Here is a 22,128-nt window from a genome sequence, read left to right on the forward strand (position 1 = left end):
TTAACACAATATATTACTAACTATAGTTACTTAATAGTATATTTTTGTTATATTTTCTAGTTTCAAATAGAATATTGATATATTAATAAAAATTATTTTAAAAATATTAATACAGTAGTAAAAGGTTATTAAAGAATGATTGATATATTAATAATAAATAAATAGAGAATATAACATATAGAATAAAATTTTCTATATAATTATTCATTTTAATAAGAATCGAATTTAAATTATTTGTTAAATACACATACACTTGATTCGTGTTAAAGAAATAATTTATACTAAAAATGATCAAAATATTTTTATATATTTAGATTATAGATGCGATATCAAGAACGACAGTTTCATCGGTCTTTCAATCAGTAAAATAAATACATTAGTTGACTTCTTTGCATTACGTTAAATTTATTCCAAATCCTGTCTGACATTGATTATAAATACAACGAAAAGTAATTTGTCGTTAAATGAGTGCACGTGTTCTTAATGAATATTTAAATACAGTTTCGTCGAAAATAGAGTCATACACCAAGAAAAAATTGTTTTATATTTTCCATTCTCTTTTACATGACAAATAATTTTCTCTTTGATTTAATTATGTTTTTAAAAACATTTTATATAAACACTCACACATATGATTAGAAATTTATAAGTTCCTAAATGCAAAAATAAAATTTTCTCTTTACAACTGTCAGTTATGTATAAAATGATACATATTTCCTTTCTTGTTTCAATTTATAATATAATATTAATTGAGTATTCATTTAATTAACTAATATTAATATTTGATATAATTCTTAAATTGTATTATCTGTGTTATATTGTACTATATAGATAATATATATTATCTATGTTATATTAATAAATATTTAATAATACAATATTTAATAATGTTTAATAAAATTATCATATTATATTATACAATGTAAGTATATACACGTGTATTTATATATTTTTAAAAATCTAATTATATATTATTATACTAACATAATATGCTACTTTTATACTTACTATAGTTGATACATATACTATATTATAACTGATATTAATATATCAATATGTTATTTATACTAACTATACATTTATATTATGCAATCCATATATATATACATATATAAAATATTTTATACATAACAAATATATTGAATGCATTGTCTACAAAATTATATGAGGAGCTTATTGTTGCAATAAAGGTATTTATTTAAATAATATATACATATTTAAATACATTCCCTCATTCCAACAATAAATCTTTTACATAAATTTCCAGACTTCCAATACATTCAATATATTGTTAAATTTTTAAAAATATTTTGCAACCTTCAGAATGACTATCCAACATTTCTTTTCCTTCTCATCAATCCCAAATATTTTCCCCAAATGGCTACATATAATCGAGCAACAACTAGAAACAATATTTGTCCGAACTAAGTGCTTTGTTATTCGACACCGGTTCATAAGAGATAATCCTTCAAACTAATACACGAGATAAAACTTAATACCACTGCTACGAGTACGATCATCTCCAACTTAATATCATCGATAGCTGACTAGCTGTTAATTAAAAGTTATTAAATAAAAATAATCAACGCACATTTCATCCACCATTCGAATGATGATCAGCCTTTGGCGATTTAACGCGAGCTATCCGTTATCATAATCCTTGCTTACCCTTATCAAGTTAAAAATGCTAAGAATAGAGCGTAAAGAAGAATAATATTCGACGATGGCATTAGAAAGACTGAAGGGGCTGTGTGAGAGATACCGAGGAAGAGTTATGTCTGAAACGTATCGAATGGTACAATAAAATATCCCTTGGAATACCTTGAATTAAATGTCGATCTGTCGAAAGTTCTTGCGTTCATCCAGTTCTAATTAATCATTGTCAGATTCGCAACTATATCCAGAGATTAGTCCATTCGCTTTGTTGCAAAGTCTTCCTTATATCCCATTATCAATTCGAGGATACTTGTCCCTTCGCGGAACTAGACAGATCGGTGCTTTGTGGCAACGAGATGACGTAGGTAGCGGCTGTTTTCCTTCTAAAGGCTTAAGTCTTTCATGGCCAGAATACCTGTTTTTAAGAATTCCGCGTTTATCTGGTGATCATTACCCGTACAAGTGACAGATCGAGATCGGTTTCTGTTTTTATTTCTTCTTTTTAATTCTTCGTACTTTTTGCACAACCTTATGTGCAGGGAACGCGTTTATTCCTTTATCCCCTGAGTATAGTGATTATGGACGGAAATGCCTGCTTGGATATTTTTATCGAATGCGAATATTCGAATGATAATTATTCAATGTTATTCAGCTTTTTCTTTATATTTTTTAATATTTTTGTAACATTTAAATATTTTATCAAATATTATTGAATATTGCTGTTCTCGAATATTATTTCGTTCAAATTATTGATTAATGATATTTTATTAAACAGCGTAGAATAATACTTTTCCAAGAATTATTGAATATTGTCTTTCTCCAAATGTTGATCGGTAATATTTTATTAAATAACGTAGAGTAATATTTTTTCTAATATTATTGTATATTTTTTTAGAATTTAATATTGGAATGACAATTATTAAATGTTATTCAGCTTTCTCTTTATAATTTTAAATATTTTTGTCAACATCGCTAAATATTTTATCAAATATTATCGAATATTATTTTGTTCCAATTATTGATTAATGAAATTTTATTAAACAACGTAGAATAATATTTTACCAAGAATCATTGAATATTGTCTTTCTTCTCCAAATGTTGATCGGTAATATTTTATTAAATAACGTAGGGTAATATATTTTCTAATATTATTGAATATTTTTTTTAAATTAATATTGAAATGATAATTATTAAATGTTATTCAGCTTTTTCTTTATATTTTTAAATATTTCTATGTCATTTAAATGTTTTATCAAATGTTATTGAATATTGCTGTTCTGAAACTATCGATTAATAGTATTTTATCAAATATTATCGAATATTATTTTGTTCAAATTGTTGATTAATGATATTTTATTAAACAGCGTAGAATAATATTTTACCAAGAATTATTGAATATTGTTTTTCTCCAAATCTTGATCAATAATATTTTATTAAATAACATAGAGTAATATATTTCCTAATATTATTGAATATTTTGTTAGAATTATCCAGTAATAATGTTTCATTATAATATATTTTGTATAAAATGGAATTTTTTTTTCAATTACCGAATAATAATTCTTTTATGCTATTAATTGCTATCAAATAATATTTTATCGAATATAATTAAATAATAACATTTGAATTTTATTGAACTCTTGAAATATGCTTTTTATACAAATAAAATTCCTCGTGGAACTAGTTTTAGTAATTTTAACATAAAATTGTATAAAATGTACCAGTTCTGACATGTACCTTTCGTGTACGTAACTTTCTTACAATAACTCTCGGAAAAATAAGAGAAAAGAACTGCGATGGTATGTAACAACAGCGGGACAAAAATACACCCCTATTCGAGGAACTCCACCATTACGTTACGCTATTACGTGTTCGGTTACGCGATAAAATGGAATGTTGCATGTCACACATACTTGAAGTGTTCATATGGAACACGTGTACCGAATTGATGTCGAAAAAGACGAATTTGATTTGACAGTCACAGTTCGATTATCTAACAAGAAAAATCGCTAGTCACGAAACATTTGAAACTCGTAAATTTTACTTCATTCGCTCGTCACGTAAATAGTAGCTTCGAATAAATTAATATTCGAATAAATCTTCCACATGGTAATAAAATTAAGATGGCTCGTAAAAATCTGATTTATAATCTCATGATTTCCATATTTATAACATTGGTATAGTAATGCAATTTTCATCTGATGTTAAAAAATATTGTAATGTATACACATTATACATATAATACATATAATACATATTGTAATGTATAATGGTATAGTTAAAAAATATTACTGTATATTAATATGTTAATGTGTTAATATTTTAATATATAATATAGTGATACACTGTTAATAGATTATAATAATATTACTGATGTTACTATATAGTAATGTTAATTATACCGTGGTAATAGTGACATTAATACGTTACTGTGTTATGAAAATATGTTAATATGTTAATACATAATATAGTATAAATCTTGCACATGATAATAAAATTGAGATGGCTCGTAAAAATCCGATGTATAATCTCGTGATTTTCGTATTTATAACATTGGTATCCTAATGCAATTTTTATCTGACGTTAAAAAATACTGCAATGTCGGTATAGTTAAAAAATATTACCTGTATATTGTATGTACAATTTTTAAATCACCACCATATCGAAATGAAATATCATATCTTTAAAACTTAGTTTCAATAAGAAAGAATTTATTAAACATGCATATGATGTTTTTGTGATGTGACATATGTCACACTATATGTAATATATGTAATATATGTAATATATAAATTATCAATATTAACCCTTTGCACTCGAGGGGCGCCTGTCAGTCGCCATTTAATCAGATTCTAAAGATGCATGTTAATTAATACATCAAATTCATAATTACTCAACGATGCTTGGAATATCGAAGTAAAATAATTCTACATCTTAATTTGCATACGATTTCTTATTTACCGTTTTAGAAATATCGTCGACTTTATGGCAGAAAGTCTTCGAATTATTATTTTCCCGTATCGAAAAGATCGCAGAGTGCAAAAGTTTAATATTATATTTTATTATTCTATCATTACATGTTTATTGGGCAAATTATTTGTATCAATTTAAATTTGTATAACCATATATTTATTATTATTATTATTATTATTATTTTTATTATTATTTTTATTATTATTGTAAATTAACTACGGTCATGCAAGGAGGGTGACAGGCCTGTTAGAGGTTGCAGGTCAATACCGACCTTAGGACTTCAAGGATCTTCGATACTATGCTGGCATCAAGGGGTCGGTTTTTGGGTTTACACTAGGTTTACGGACGCTATCTGTATACCTATTTCTAAGGACACCTGTCAAATTGACAGGTAAAGGAAACCACGTGCCTTTTTTTTTAACGATTAGTTTAACCACTTGCGCTACGATTTAACCCTTTGCACTCGACGATTTTTGGCTGAAGAAGAATAGAAGTTCAAAGATTTTCTGTTACAAAGCTGACGATATTTTTCTGAGCACTAAATAAGAAATCATATAATAATTAACGTAGAATTATTTAATTTCGATACCTCCCACACTGTTAAATTATTTTAAATTTGATATATTAATGAATATCGAGCTTCGAAATTTTATCAAATGGCGACTGAAGGGCGCCTCTCGAGTGCAAAGGGTTAACTTTCGGTTGCCGCGTTCTACAATATAACATGCGGTAAGGCGTTACATTGACGCCGCACCGCGTCTGCGATCTAACTGTTAGCCGACGTGACGGACACGTGGTTTTTGTTTCTGCGACAAATGCCTATCGACGTGGTATACACGTCGCTGGCGGCTTTGGAACAAAAGCATCTCGACGTGCGTGGCACGTCTTTATAGCGTAAGTGGTTAATTTAAAAACAATTATATGTTATATTAACACTTTGCCGGCCGCTGTCACGCAGACGTGACTTTGGTTCAGCGCGGCATGATGTTCCACTATGCTTCTGCTTTAACTCTTCACTTTTCTCGACATTCTTTAAGCAGATGCTTGTTCCGTTAGTCTCAAATATTAGTTATTTTTAAATAATAAGAATAGCGTAAATATGACCATCAGCAACTAGTAGAACCCGCGCGAAATTCACCGGCCGCGAGAAATGAGCGGCCGGTAAAGTGCTAACAGTTGTTGCGACCCTAGGACCACAATGTCCCAGGTCAAGTGGAGGACTGTTTTATATCCTTATTGTCAGCGTCCCTTGACTTCTATACACTCATTGTCACCTAAGCCACCACTTGGATAAACCGTGACTTGGACCGTTATATTACCCTTTAAGACGACAGGCATAAGGACCTGGATTGTTTAAACAACCACCACCACCGAAAGACGCTGAAGCCAGCACATACCCCCAATATTATACCAACTAATCAGTAGACAGTCGAACCTTATAAAACCACCGACAAGGCATTCGCAAGAAGATTCTTCCTAAAAACTCCATCACGACCACACTATCATCATCGAGACCCACCAACAACTCGGGGCAGGAGACTGTCTGCTATAGAACTCTCTGCAGTTCAACAATAACCAGGCCTACCTCTATCAAGTTAGAGTGGGCCGCATCCCAGCAACATTGCCGCATCAGCGTAACGGGCCTTACAACCCTGCGAAACTCCCCGAGCGAGTTGCAGTGTTCGGGACGCAACAGGGGACATGCCCTATAAAACAGCGAGGGATGCGTTTTTGGGGCACTAGCCGACCAGGGTACTGAAGGAATAAAACAGTTACCATGGAGCAAAGCGATTAGTTACTAAAATCCTTCCTACACGTGATTGTTTAACACTAGGTTTACGGACGCTGTCTGTATACCTATTTCTACATATTTGACACCTGTGAAATTGATAGGTAAAGGAAACCACGTGTCTTTTTTTAACAATTAATTTAATTTAAAAACAATTACAATATTAACAGTCTTAATATAAGTTAACTAAATCTGTTACCATCGTATAATTGGAGCAACCCTTCCGTCAAATTGACGAGTTCCGTACATCTAGTGTTAAAAGGGCCTGCTGTCTCTTGCAGGAGTCAGTCTCCAACCCGGAACAGTGTAGAACGCTTTTAAAGTATTGTGACCCATAGGTGCGTGTTCAAAGCTCAGTTTTTACATTCCCACAAGTGTATATATTTCACTTGCATTAAACTTTATATATCTATTGCTGTACATCTGAATACGGTTATTTCCATGCACGCTAAACGCTTTGATTTCCTTTTCAAAATCCCAACAATTATTGTTATCGCTACTAGCCTTGTGGGTCCTCAGAATTTCTCTGATTTTCGCTCAACATAGACAGCTTGTACCAAGTTCATGCTGGCTATTGTAGAAATTTTCTTACTATTGATGTAGTGCTTAGTATGACTGTTTATTGTATGTGTGAGTGTTTGTATGTTGATAAATTTAATAATTACAGACTCTGTATGAAAGACTTTTATTATTACCATTATATAATATATTGTAATGATTAATCCCACTTCTGAATTTGTAACGTTCAATCCCACTTCTGGAATTGTAACGCGGGTACTACTAATAATATCCTAACAGTAAGGACTGGCCGAATATGCTATTTCTAAGAACTACCTAAACTCTGTCTAACAACTAAGGACTCTCTAACGAGTGTCTAACAACTGTCTCTAAGTAACTGTCCTAAAGCAACTGTCTTGCCCGCGCCCTTCTGTCCTTATTTAAACCATTCATTCTGTCCTCATCTATACCCACGTTCTCTTCCTCAATCGGTCGGTCACGTATCCTAAACGCTCAGGGGCATTCATAGACTTTCACTCGTTTATCGCATTCGGCTCTGTCATAAACATCCCTTACATTCGATCCTCTTGCACGCGGTCACTTTCTTTCCAAGCCCAAACACACTTAACATTCTTTCAGGGCTGACCTTATATTTCACCCCGCAGGGGCTACGGTGGACCTTGGTCGGCCGTAGTATGGGATTGGCGACCCCACGGTGCCTAGCTGACGTGCACCTACATCGAGGTGGGCTAGCAGCCTCAGAACGGTAGTGGTTCGCCACGAACGGGACGACCGGTACGCCCGTGATCACCGGTACCACGGGAGACCGATTTAGCCCTGGGCCGGCTGTCGAATGGCAGTCCGCCCGTTGGTCGCTGGGTTGGCCTCGTGGTAGCAGTGGTTGAAGCCTACATCGCAGGCAAGGGCTCTCGAAGCCCGGCGTGAGAGTTGCGCATCGTACAGCTCGGGTGCTGTCCTCCTGAGGCAGTAGGGATTTAGAAAGGTCCCATCCCAACACCAAGGGAGTCGACTGGGGCTAGCATCCCAGTTAGACAAATTGGCAGGACTGATTGTGTTCTTAGCACTTTCGGTTCGCGCTGGTTGGGCGTATCCCAACCCCTCCATAGGGGGGGGGGGTGTGGATGTTTTATCCCCATCGCCCTTGCGGAGGTTGGATAACTGGATAAGCGACAACTTCTAACAGTTTACTATCCAAACTCATGTCCTTATATTTCATTCCCACGTACATTCTTACAATATTGTTATTATATATCGTTATTATATTATTTTACATATTTTATTATTTATATATTATATATATATGTTACACGCATTATATTATTGTTATTATATTTTACCATTTTATTATTATATTTCTATTGAACAATCTATTTATAACAACCGTTGCTTTCTGTTTCTCCTTTTTACATAAAAAGCTGAAAGGAACAGTAATTTTTCTATAAACAATATAATTAATTGAGAAAAATCAATTATGCACTAGATGATGGAAGATTTCATCCTTGCATTACTGACTTAATTATAAAAAATTGTACAATGGAGAAATGTCGAATTTTAGCTAGTCAAATTGAACAATAAATGCAGTCTTATCACCAAAACATACTAATAAATAAATTGTTACGAAATGTTAAATTCATTTCTGTTATTTCTGACGTCGTATAATCTAGAAGGACATAGTATATCACAGGAACTCGTCTGAACGAACGCTTTTATACGATATAAAAAGATATGCAACGTTCCATTTAACAATGTGAAGGTTACCTTCGTTTCTCGAAGAATATTGCAAATATAAAAAGTTGGAGTAATCTATCGTATTGCCAGTGAAATATGCTATAATCTTTTCCTCTTTCATTTTTCTCTAATATTTACCGTTTAGAAAAGAGAAAAAGATCGATCGAAATTGTCGGAGACACCCTGTATATTCATATCGTTCATGACAAAATTATAAAAATTTTTAGAATTTATACAAATTTTATTTGTGTTGAAACACGTTAAGCATATTTTCACTTACACGACGAAAGTGACTCATCTTTGTGTGGTTTACAATTAGTATGAAAAGCTCACGAGTCAGGCTCGTTATTATAACACAAAGATTTAATAAGGTAAATTTACTAAATAAAATTGACATATAATGGCAATTATGTTTCAAGAGTAAGAAATGAAAAATTAGTCGTATCTTATTTCATATTACATAAAAAGATTTAACATAGTTCAAAGAATTAGGCTATTTTGAACATTATCATTGTTTACTACCAGTGATACGTTAATTACAGTTCGCTACAAATAAATAAACGCTTGAAATTACATGTTTCACATAAAAAGCATAATTTCCAAAAAAAAGAAAAATTTTTTATTTAAAAAGTTTTTAATTTTTATTTAAAATTTCTATTTATGTGTCTAATACATATTTAATGAAATTTTTCAGAAAAATTCTGAAGAAGTTAACAATTTTTATCATCGTATACAATTTTCTATTGGAAACTGTAATTTCGTAAAATGGTAGAAAATGGCGGGAAATACGAAGAGATCACGTTTAACTGTACTTGTACTGTTATTAAAAGACGATCATACGAAACACGTGAAACAAGAATGCTTACAGAATTTAGCTACGTCATATTATAAAAAAATCCTTCCTCATCAGGGAAGGTTAACCGTTTTTATACTTCTTGTGGTTAGGTTATGTCGATCGATACATACGCTGACATTAAAGTGCAATGCAGACATTTTAAAGACTTCTTTATGTGGTATATTGATCACCCGCACTATCTAAAGAATATATTAAATATACTTACCAATGATGTATGGAACGCTTTATGCATACAAAATAAATATGCATGAGTCAGAAATGTATTAGCAATATAGTATGAGTTAGTAATATCTATAAGTCGTCATAGATATTGCGAGAAATACATCACTATTTACTTAGCTACTACAAGAAATGTATCACTATCTAGTATGTGGAAGAAATGTAAAATATTATACATACATATATAATTTATACATATATAAATTATATTATTTATAGAAATATTATTAATGAATTACATTAAATTATATATATACATAATTTTGTACTTGTGAAGTTGAATAGATAATAGAATTGGTTAAATAGAAATAAAATAAAAATATATATATTTGATAGAAAAGAAATCATTGATAGGTACATTGAAACATGTATATAATAGCAGTTTCTTTTAGGCAAGTATATATCTGGTTTTGTTTATTGTTTTGTTAATTTAATTACATTTAATTACATATATACATAATTTTGTACTTGTGAAGTTGAATAGATAATGGAATTGGTTAAATAGAAATGAAATAAGAACATATATACCTGGTAGAAAAGAAATCATTGACAGGTACACTGAAATATGTATATAATACCAATTTCTTTTAGGCAAGTATATATCTGTTGTTGTTATTTATCAATCTATTATTGTTATTGTTATTTATTTATTATTATTTAATCAATTTTTAAATTTGTGAAATAAAGTAGGCAGTGCATAAGTCATTATAAACATTAGGAGAAAAACAACTATTATGCATTATATAAATTCATCAACCATTTCTTTCCTACAAGATATGGTTTCTACTATTTAGTTATTATTCGGTAAATTTTGTTAAATTTCCAATTTTACAAATATAAAATCAATAATAATTAATTAATATATATATATATATAGATTATATATTACTTATATGAATAATTTCTTTTCTGCAAAATGCATTTCTTATTTAATCATTATTTAATTAATTTTAATATTTACTCCAATTTACAAATGAGAATACTACAAAATTAATAAAAATAAGTATAAAATTGTTAAAATTATAAATATTATTAATATTATATGATATTCATTTCGAATCACATAAAAATAAATAATTTACGCTTCTTTATTTTCTTTCCTTCAGAGTCTCTAAAATATTTCAGATTACAATATTTTTAATATATAATGATTACAAGTACTCGTATACTGTTGTTTTCATTTTAATATGTACACTGATTAAGAAGGGTCAATACGTTATATTTTTCACCACGTATGAACATCAAAATAATAAAACGTGGAATTTAACCTGAACAAACATCTTTTCATTCATAATAACATTTAATTATCATTAAAAAAAAGTATCTAATAATATTTTTATGAAAAAAGAATCACTGTTATATAGATCACGGATTAAGAAGATCACAGACAAGAATGCCAATCGACACACACAGACATTCTCAAAATGACTATTAACCCTTTACACTCGACGATTTTTTGGCTAGGGAAGAGTAGAAATTCAAAGATTCTCTACCAAAAAACTGACAATACTTTTTTGAGCAGCAAATAAAGAATTGTATAATAATAGAATTGTAGAATTATATGATTTCGATACCTTACACACTGTTACATTACATTAAATTTGCTATATTAATTAACATCGATCTTCCAAATTTTACAAAATGGTGACTGAAGCTAACCTCTCGAGTGCAAAAGGTTAATATCCTAAATCTCATACAAATTTGGTTTATATAAAAATTCAAAAACTTCGCAAATTAGCTATTTTCGTACATAGCCAGAAATTATTCCAAACATTTAAACATCCCTTTCATTAAACAGTGTTAATTACCTGTTATTCACTAAGTGTAGTAAAAAATTCTGTGTTTCTAATTTCACGGTTCACGATAATATTTCATATTGAGGTATGTTAGTACACTTTATCGTGTTTATAACGTCGCCGTTTAATTTTGAAAATTTCTTGCCACTTATTGTTTCGTTTGCGATGTAACTCAGAAAACAGTTATGAATACCGTGGCAGTAGATAAAGTGCATATTCAATGCTACTTGTATTCTTTACGTTTCAGTTCAATGAAAAGTATGTATGTACATATATTAAAGTTCCTAAAATCGTTTCATCTACTTTTGGTGTCAAATTTTATAATATATAGTGTCATTCAGCAGTATACTTGATACAAGTTCTTGCATGCATATTATCTTATACTTTACTATATACATCATGTAATAATAGATACTGTATAATATATAATACACGTACTATATACAGGGCCGGCGTGACTTTTCACGGGGCCAGGTTCAAAAATTTTGCGGAGTCAGAATTCACCTTCAAATCTGATAGAATTTGGGATGGCAGTGAAGTTAAAAAGGAAGGAACATTAATTATAGAAAGGCAACGCTTTAATAATTGGTAACTCGATCGGTGTGTGTTATACAACGATTGCTTAGAGACTGATTCGTTTGAACAAAGGAATTTGGCTGGCGATCGACACGTACAGAATCATACATTAGTATGTAATAATCAAAAACATTTTAACATCGACGTTATATACAAGATATCTCGACTTATGTCTTTAGCATTCCAACAAAATCCGATATGATTTACTTAGAATATATGAGGGTCAAGTTTCAAGGTTCCATCGCGTTTTACCTGGACACGAGGTCAGCAATATGATTTTTCCTGACGAGTAATAATACCACCGAAATGGTATTTCAAGGATTAACAAAATTAATCATTTATTACTACTATTATTTTATACAGGTAATATATACAGTTTCTCAGATTCGAAATGTATGAAAATTAAAATAGAGAAGCGTGTGTTTTATCATCCAAAAATTCCCTCATACCAGCACCGATGTACTTAGGTGCTTAGCATGGCCGGCGTAACTTTTCGCGGGGCCAGGTTCAAAAATTTTGCGGAGCCAGAATACGCGTTTAAATCCGATATGGTATCGGTAAATGGTACGGTATCGTCATTCCCTAAAAAGTTAATCAAAATCGGTGTTTTCTAATTGGCTGATTTCCTTAACACCCAATATCTTCCGCATCCGTGTTGCAGTCGTATCAATCTTTAATGTCAACATTTAATGTCAACGTTTAGAACACGCTGCAACGAAATATTTCAATGCAAAGATGGGAGAGAAAATCTTGCACTCGTGTCAGTGTACAGCAAGCTGTACCATATCCAATTAATCCATAATCGATTAATGGATTACGCGATTGTATTTTCTACACACACCCGAATATTCAATCTACTATACAGGGGGCCCTGCAAAATGTCTGACGAGTTTTCGTAGACCGCGGGGCCTTTCAAAACGCGGAGCCGGGTTCCGGTGAACGCGCTGAACCTACCTCGTTCCGGCCCTGACTATATATTATTTTATACTATATAGAATAACGCATAATGTATAGTGCGTACGAGGAAAGGAGGCACAACGTATTTACATTCTCACGGCTAACGGACTGCGCTGACACTCCCATCATCACAGATAGTGACCGTTATTGGCCGAAAGGTGACGAAGATCATCGGCGGGCCATAGTGAGACCGAGTGAGATAGGATATGGCAGCATGGACGTTAATTTTCTGTTTCTTAACCGTTTGTGTCCCAAGCAGCGCGATCGCGCTGTTCAGATTTTATGTCGAAAAAACCCAGCACATTTCGAGCATTCTCGACAGCTGACGGTGCGTCACCGACTATTGAAGTCGCAGCACTATCACGCCACTTGGCCATTCATCGCCATAATATAAACGAAGTGCTATCACGCCGCTTGGGATTTCTCGGCATAAAATAGAAGAAGCGCTTTCGCGCTGCTTGGGTAAAGGTATACCCACTTAGAGGCAGCGCGGTCGCACTGCTTGGGATTCGGTATAGTGTTTTTTCAAAGCCCTCTGGGACTCAAACGGTTACTTTACCGACCGCTAGCGCTTCAACGGCATACGTAAGTACGTCCGACTGGCCGCTCAGATTCTCCCTGGCGCCGGCTCTGTTTCGGTTTAGACTGTCGCACGGGAATATCTGTGCGTTTCGTTTGTTCAGATAAATTTGTAAAAAAGACAGACGCTAAGGACATAAAACAGTCCTCCACTTGACCTGGGGCATTGCGGTCCTAGGGCCGTAACAATGTGGGAGCTTACAAATCAACGCAACTAACGCAACTGAGCAACGTACCCCAAAGCCGATTAATAGGCTTCCGGTCGGTAAAGTGTTACAGTTTCAAAGACTACGTCGATGTCACCATATCCTAGCTTATTCTCGTTATGATCTGCCGATAATTTTCGTCGCCATTTTCGGCCAATAGTGGCCAATGCCTGTGATCAAGGGAGAATCAGCGGTGTTAATCAATCGTGAGGATGTAAACACGGTGTGCCTTCTTTCCTCGAACACGCAGTATTTCCCCAAAGATGTTATTATATAGTTATTATATAGTATCATATAATATTATATAGTTATTTTATTATAATTATTATAGTAGTATATATAGTATATATATTATAGTTGTTATATTATATCCACTATATATATTTATACTATATACAGGTAACTCTCCTATAACACGCAGATAGGTTCCTAGAAAATGCCGCGTTGTGTGAAACCGTGTTGTATGAGACCCAGAGCAAGTATAAAAAGGGAAGTTACGTTCCGAAAACTTATTAAAAACAATTTTTTTTTTAATTCTACATAAACAACTTAATTTTTATTAAAAATATAAATGTATGTACAACACAAGACAAAAATTTTCTGCAATACTGTATCTTTAAAGACGGCAAGCTTCGTCATGGCTGTAGAAGTACAGTGTTGTACAAAAGTTTTTGCAATTTTTTTATCGTGTTAGAGCGAAACCGTGTTGTAGGAGGATTCCCGCAAATTATGAATCGTGTTATAGTGAAACCGTGTTATAGGATGCCGTGTTGTAAGAGGGCTAACTGTACTATAATGTAATAACTATATGTACATTGCATTATACATATACATATAGTCTCGGTTGTTTTTATGTTTATAAACATTGGCATGCTTTGCCTCCTATCAATTATGCTCCTTTGCTGTCGGATTGAATTATCAGAAGATATCAGTATGGCTTTTGTAGTGACACGGTGCAGTAATCATGAATACACAGATGCGGTGTTTACTTTTGGTGTCTGTAACTGTAATACCATACTTGCAACTGACAACACAAACGGCGCATGCTAAAGATAATGAAACTCTTTTCAAACCGGGAGACAAAGTTGTAGATACCAGTGTAGTATTGCAGATTCAAAGTGCGATACCGTTAGAATCCAATAATTCTTTAATTCTTAACACCACAACTTTTCACCTGTAACGTGTACCTAAATATTCTACAGATAAATATACCACTGAACATAAAATATATCGAAATGTACATATACTACGTATAGAAAATAATTATAAAATGTGGTATAACGGGAATAAGTAGATATACAGGGTGTCCCAACAATGGTAGTACAACCGGGAAGGGGATGATTCTACGCACAGGAAGGAATCGAGAAAAAGAATAAAATATTTTTATTCGAAGCTTCGTTTTCGAGATATCTAAACCAAAGTTAAATGCACGTGTAATCGGTGAATATTCAAAGTCGATATTCTCGAAAACGAAGCTTTGAATAAAAAATTTTTTTTTTCATTTTCCATTCCTTTCTGTGTGTAGAATCCCCTTCCCGATTGTACTACCTTTGCTGGGACACCCTGTATATCATTAAGTTTATGTTTGACTAAAAATTAACGTTAATTTTGTCAGAAATAATTACATATTTTCAACAACTGAAAAAAAAGAAAGAATCAGAAACCAGTCATTTTGTGTAATTTAATAATTCTAGTATTACTAAAAAAGAAAAATATTCAACAGTTCATTATTGATCAGTTGATATTCTGAATGAGTGGATAGAATTATGAGAGTCATTAAAATGACAGGGTATTAATAGTCGTATAAACAAGTCGAGGATTATACAAGTGAAGACGTACCTGATAAAATTATAAATATATATCGTATGCAATAAAAAATCATTTTAATGCGTAAAATGATCTCCTGTTTGAATCATTCGTCTTAACCTCCTTCAATATCCTATAAATATCCGAAAAATATGTATTCCAGACTCTATATACTTGTACAGGAAAACACTGCCTTTATGTAAAAAGTGTGAAAGGAAAATTGATTTTTTATTTATTCAGCGAATGAGGAACATAAACGATGATAAATAAGCTTAAATGACCTTGAGAGACCAGCATATAGATCAATAAATTCTTTTGAATGGACTATATATCAAACTAAACGAGCGTATATAGTTTCATTTAGAAAGCTGAAACAGCGCCATCTGGATAAGACTTGAATTTATAACAAGATATTCCCTGACAAAGAGAATAAGTTCCATTTAGAAACAATTTTTCTGGACAATAAATAACTAGAAAAATAATTACGTAGATAGATAATAACAGGACACCCTGTATAAAAGTTTATGAACTAGTCCTTTAATTAAGTGATGCGGTTAGGGTTCCTTGAGTTTTGTTAGGTCAACCATGAAGTATATATATATACATACACGTATACGTATATTCATCGAACTTTATTTACCCGACTGTCGCGTAAAGCCTCAACTGCGCAGGCGCACGATGGTTTGTCGTCAGTTAGTAAAAAGGTACGGTAATCGCGTCATAAAGTCCATTTCAATAACTTTGAAAATCGTGAAGAAAACTGCAACGTAATCCTTAACTGTTTACGAACTTCTAATTCTCTGTTCGAGGGAAGGAATCATAAACCGTGTCCCACTATGAGTCATTAAAGCGTAAATTAGGTTAGATGGTAGATTCACGGAAAACTCTGGAGCCAATTACTATTGAACATGTCACGAACTAAAATCCTCGAAATTCTGGTCGTATAATAATACAGGTGTATTATTATATGTCTGTTTTACTGCCAGCAATAAGAAACGTGTAACTTTCGAACGTTTATGGGCAGTACGAAGTGAAGAAAAATCAGAATGGAACTTTCACTGCCAGTTGAAGGTAGCAAGGTACTGAAACCCCCATGTGAATTGGCCACGTTTAACTACCTCCTGTCGCTTTTACCACAGTAAATTTATTGGTAATAATGTGGATTTAAAATTATGATATACAAATACGGGTATTTTAAAGAATTGAAAATTCTAATATTATTTTAAAACCTTTTTAGGTTATGTAAGTGACGATTAATAAGTAAAATTTAATTATCGTGTGTAATAAAGAATTCGGCAATAAAGAATGTTCGTGTGTAATAAAGAGATGAAATTTTTTAAACTCTTTAAAGTAGGATATGAAACGATGTTGTATTTTGTTTATGTATTTGTTGATTAATTTCAAATTATTGACAGTTATTTGATACAATTTATATTTTATATTTACATTATTATTATTATTATAGTATATTACAATGAATCTTAATTATAAGATTGTATAAATTATTATTTGTAACAAGCATGTATACATTAAAGTAAAGAATTAACTTAAATAATTAATATATTTTAAACAATGCATCATGTATACATAATCATAATAAATGATTGTCTATAATTAATATCATGTATATTATAGTTGATATAACTTAATATATTACATATATGTTTACTATATTAAGTATTATTTAATATATTTAAATTTAATATAATTTAATACATTATGTACAAATTATATTATGTATTTTATATAATTATAATTATATCATAAATATATTATGATTATAAAAATTGTATATATGTTAACAGATTCAAATTGAGCATGAAAGAGTCGTATTTTACTAAAAATTGAAAAAAATATTAAAAATTAAAACAATATATTATTTTAATATATAAAAAATACTTAAACATTTAAAAACAGATGTTACGTTAAAGCTTTAAAATCGATAAATATTCAACATATTTATCGATCCTTGTTATATAATTTGAAGGTTTGTAATACATTTCGTTGACAAGGAAACAAACATAACCTATAAGCTGTAAGACCTCGAGGAAGGTCATACGTTTTCATATAGGCGTAATATAGTATATCAAAGATCTAAATTATAACCTAGAAAGTAAAGCAAATAAAAAGACATGATGTACAATTTAGTATAATAAATGGCACGAGAATCTTTTTTCTCTATCTTTATTCGTACAACATTATTTGTACAACTATATTATTACAATAAAATAAACTAGAAATGAAGAGTATGTTTTTCTCTTTCATTATGTAAACGTATTAAATAAAATTATTTTTGTTAAAGATATATTTATGGTGTAAAACGTTATCATCTGTCATGGTTCATTAATATTTACGAATAAGAATAACGTCACAATTTCATACGTGATATGTGGCGTCATATATTGATGACGTCATATGCAATGGGTTATAGGTATATCGATTTACTATACCTAAGGGGCTACTTTTGAAAGCCGCACGCAGGGATGAATGAACACTGCGGGTCATTCTAATGGACTATAGAATGACGTCATAAAAATATATATTTATTACAAAATCCTTACAAAGCTTGTTGTATGAAACAATGACGAAATGACGTTGTACGGAATAATACAATGTGGTATTTGTTCCGTGCATCTATAAACCATAATATACTCAAATAAGCCTAAAATTAAAAATTTTATGATACGAGAAAAGGGGTTAGTCAAGAAACTGTAATTTTATTATAGACATTAATTAAATATGCGAAATATTATACCATAAATTGTTCTAATCACGTTTAACGCTTAATTAACTGTAATATTTTTAATACTATATAGTATCAGTAATATTTATTTTAGAATTTTTTAGTATTATTTACTGTTATTAATACATTATAATATTATTTAGTATTTTCACTATTATTTATTATTATTAGTGCGTTTTAATATTATTTAGTATTTTTTAGTATTCAACTTTATATCATGTCAAATAAAATGGCACTTACATTCCAAAATATTTGTAAAAATACTCGAGCTGTTATTATTAAAATTGGGAAATAAACTTTATAAATCTAATTTTGACATTAAAAAAGAAAATTTTTACAGTATACATAATTTTCACATTGGAATATTTTCACAGATTTTCTTTGTACATGTGTAAATAAATATTAACGATACAAAACCCAAGATGATACAAAAAGCACGTTAAAAGCTCCTTAATCATAACACGACCATATCGTAAACGAAAAACAAATTTATTTTCGAATCTCCGCGATAATGAGCATAATTATAAAAGCAATGGCGCTTTTTAGATATCGTTAGACTGTTACACCCATACGATTAGATATTTCAGATGTACTCGTAATAAAGATTAATTTTCTGTTTATGCAGATCCTGCTGTCGACAACATGTACATGATATGCGGCGTACTACTCGCTTTGGTGTTAGTCGGCGTCATCATCGTTCTTCTGGCTGTAACGATCAGGTAATAAAATACATGACACTGTTAACCCTTTGCACTCGGCGGCTTTTTACAGAAAAATAGTAATTCGAAGACTTCCTGCCATAAATTCGACAATATTTTTCAAACGGTAAATAAGAAATCGTATGCAAATTAGCACGTAGAATTATTTTACTTCGACATTTCAAGGATCGTTGGGTAATTTTAAATTCGATATATTTGTGGCGAGCATAGTTCTCACTCTCGCCAATAGATGGACTCCACCTTCAAGGAGGTTCGGGGACTTTCTTGCAAGTCCTGGGTGAACCCTTTGCTTAGTATATATACAACTTCCCGACATTCCAATAGTGTTCAATAGTGTTTAAAGCAGAGCCTGATATAGGTAGTCTTACTGTGACGAGTCCAATTATCATCAGGTCCTAGGACGAAAACGTATCCCCTCCCTTTCCCTCTCGTTCCTTATAGCAGCACTGCACACCAAGCATTACCAACCTAACCTAACCATGGAACGAAAACCCCCACATATTATAACCCTCAGAGCAGTCTCCTCGCTCAACGGTAACAGGAGGTCTCTCGAGACCCCCCACACTGATATTCCACTAATCATGCTCGACACCCCCCACCCTTATTCCACTACTCCCACCACTCCTACGCTCAAATTTTCGAGCTCCAAGCGTCAGCACTAACGCATGCAGCTTCGTCACAGTACATAAAAGAAAGCACCGTTTACCGTTTCGCGAGGGTTAATTAACATCGATATTTAGAATCTGATTAAATGGCAACCGAGAGTCGCATTCTCCAAGAGTGCAAAGGGTTAAAAAAGAAAAAAAAGAATAGTTAATACTTTATAATAAAAACACGAAAATACTCTGAATTTCTTAAAGTGTATTATCGGTACCGAATATAAAATCTAACAAAATAAAAACTTAGATATCTCTTGTTATCTATACATATATTCGAAATCATTTAACACTATGGATATTTCAGAGTATTTTATATCCGAGACAACAACTAACTTCACTTTCTCAAGCAGCACCCGTAAGTCTTCGATGCGAGAAATAGATTACGAATACGAATAGTGATACAGCAGCGTTGGAGAGCTTCTTATTTCGAGATACATAAAACACGGAAAGAGATAAAAAGGTTAACGAACGTTGTGATAAATCAGTTGAACGAGTACACAAAAGAATGTAGAGAGGAAGAACGTAGCGCGGAATATTAAAAATAGAAAGTACACAATTGGATGGAGTTCAACAGTCCTTTTAAGCATTAATCGCGTTTCATTGAACATGCATCAACAAATAGCGTGCATTCATCTACTAAAGCTCTGTCCAATTAAGGTCATCTCTCTGTTTCTCTCCCCCCTCTCTGTCTCGTGTGCGCGCGCGTGTTAACCATGAAGTAACAATGGCAGTTAGTAACGCCATCGAATGCAGACACGTGCGTAAACTACGTCGTAGTAGCGGTGTAAAATTATCGGGAAAAATGCAATGCCATTAATTCGTATGGTATACGAAGCTGTGATACGCGAACGAGATGTAATTAAGTAACGTAATTAAAACTTATTAAGTGTTAATGATGGAGGAAATGAATGAATAATCGAACGGGTAATCCACCTTAGAAATGAAATGTGTATAAACGTTTTCTTGATTTCATGATAAAAGCGAATGAAATCAGTTCCTGTGCTACTAAATGCAGATATATTTTCTATTCCCAGAACGATTTGTTTGTAATGGTGTCTATTGACGTGGCTTTTCTTATCGGTTGTTCGTATAGCAGGAAATGAAGTTTTAGCAGAGAAAATTATTATTCTTTTACAAGAAATTTCTAATTCAGAGATTTTCGAAAAATTCCATAGACGATATTATACTCATGTCGTAGTATTACATTGTTATTTTATTATTATATTATATTATACTTATAATTGTAAATATTATATTTGTTATAAGGTATTCATTACCATATTATAATTCTTTATCCTTTTATTAATTCGTGTAATTGCAGAATACAAGAATTATACTTAAATTTTACTTGAAAAAGGAAAATGTGAGTCAGAAAGACATTTGTAGAAGAAATCTAGAGTAACGAGTAATTAAGAGTACTCGGTATATTTCATAGTTTATTCTTTGTATGATGCATCACTGCTTTTCATTCGAGAATCTTACTCATTCGACTTAACATCTTTACGTTACAAACAATGTTGAAACACTTAGATTATACGCGACTTAACCCACTTCGCGTATGATTAATTGTTTAGATCGGAACGTGTAGATTCAGTAAAAGCCTAACGACAATCATCTTGCGTTGCACTAGCGGCCGCAAGTAAAACGTGCTATATTTGAAATATTTGAAAATATTAAGAGTAATTAATTTTCACAACAGTGTAAAATTTTCTTCGCTTTTAAATCCAAGATAGCTCAATTTCCGGTGAATCATATGTGCATTATTGTATCAGCAAGCAACATATCATCGTTTTTTCATATTCTTGGAATTAGGTTAGGAAACATCGATTAAAAGATATCATTGACCCTTTCGTTACGGTACCCTAGACACTCTATAGTATATTTAAGTAGTCATTACTCAAAAATATACTCATGGACGTTTAAGTACTTGTATAATTAATTATAATGTGATACAGCTAGTACGTGAGCTAATCCAAAGCCTATCGAATTTAAAAATTACGTATAGTGTGTTATGCTACAATTAATGTACTTCTACAGAGTGGTACGTGATCTGATCATATATTAATCAAATGGTATTCGAAAAAAAAGATTGGAACTACTAATATAATACATATAATATACTGTACAATAATATTATATTATTATATATATTTTAGTCGTAATTATATATGTATATTATATGTACTAGATGATTTTGTATATATATTAATACCATGTCATATACACATATAATATTATAAATAATATTAGTAAATAATATAATATTAATTTATTGTATATAGTATTATATTATTATATACATAATATACATAAAAGTAAAATAATTCTGTTACAGAAAGTTTATACA

At 31.5% G+C, this 22,128-nt stretch overlaps 1 protein-coding gene across 8 annotated transcripts in view; it reads left to right on the forward strand.

Moving 5' to 3' along the window:
- The window catches only part of LOC108550091 (uncharacterized), a 195,278-nt gene that overhangs the window by 154,007 nt on the left and 19,143 nt on the right, over positions 1-22,128 (forward strand). For all 8 annotated transcript variants that reach the window (XM_017903715.1, XM_017903716.1, XM_017903717.1 and 5 more), the window contains one exon: positions 19,029-19,122. In XM_017903715.1, the coding sequence (XP_017759204.1) occupies positions 19,029-19,122 (94 nt within the window). The remainder of the gene's footprint in view (positions 1-19,028; positions 19,123-22,128) is intronic.

The sequence above is a fragment of the Eufriesea mexicana genome, unplaced genomic scaffold (genome assembly GCF_001483705.2).
Source record: "Eufriesea mexicana isolate 0111107269 unplaced genomic scaffold, ASM148370v2 scaffold2467, whole genome shotgun sequence".
In the NCBI taxonomy this organism is placed as follows: Eukaryota; Metazoa; Arthropoda; class Insecta; order Hymenoptera; family Apidae; genus Eufriesea; species Eufriesea mexicana.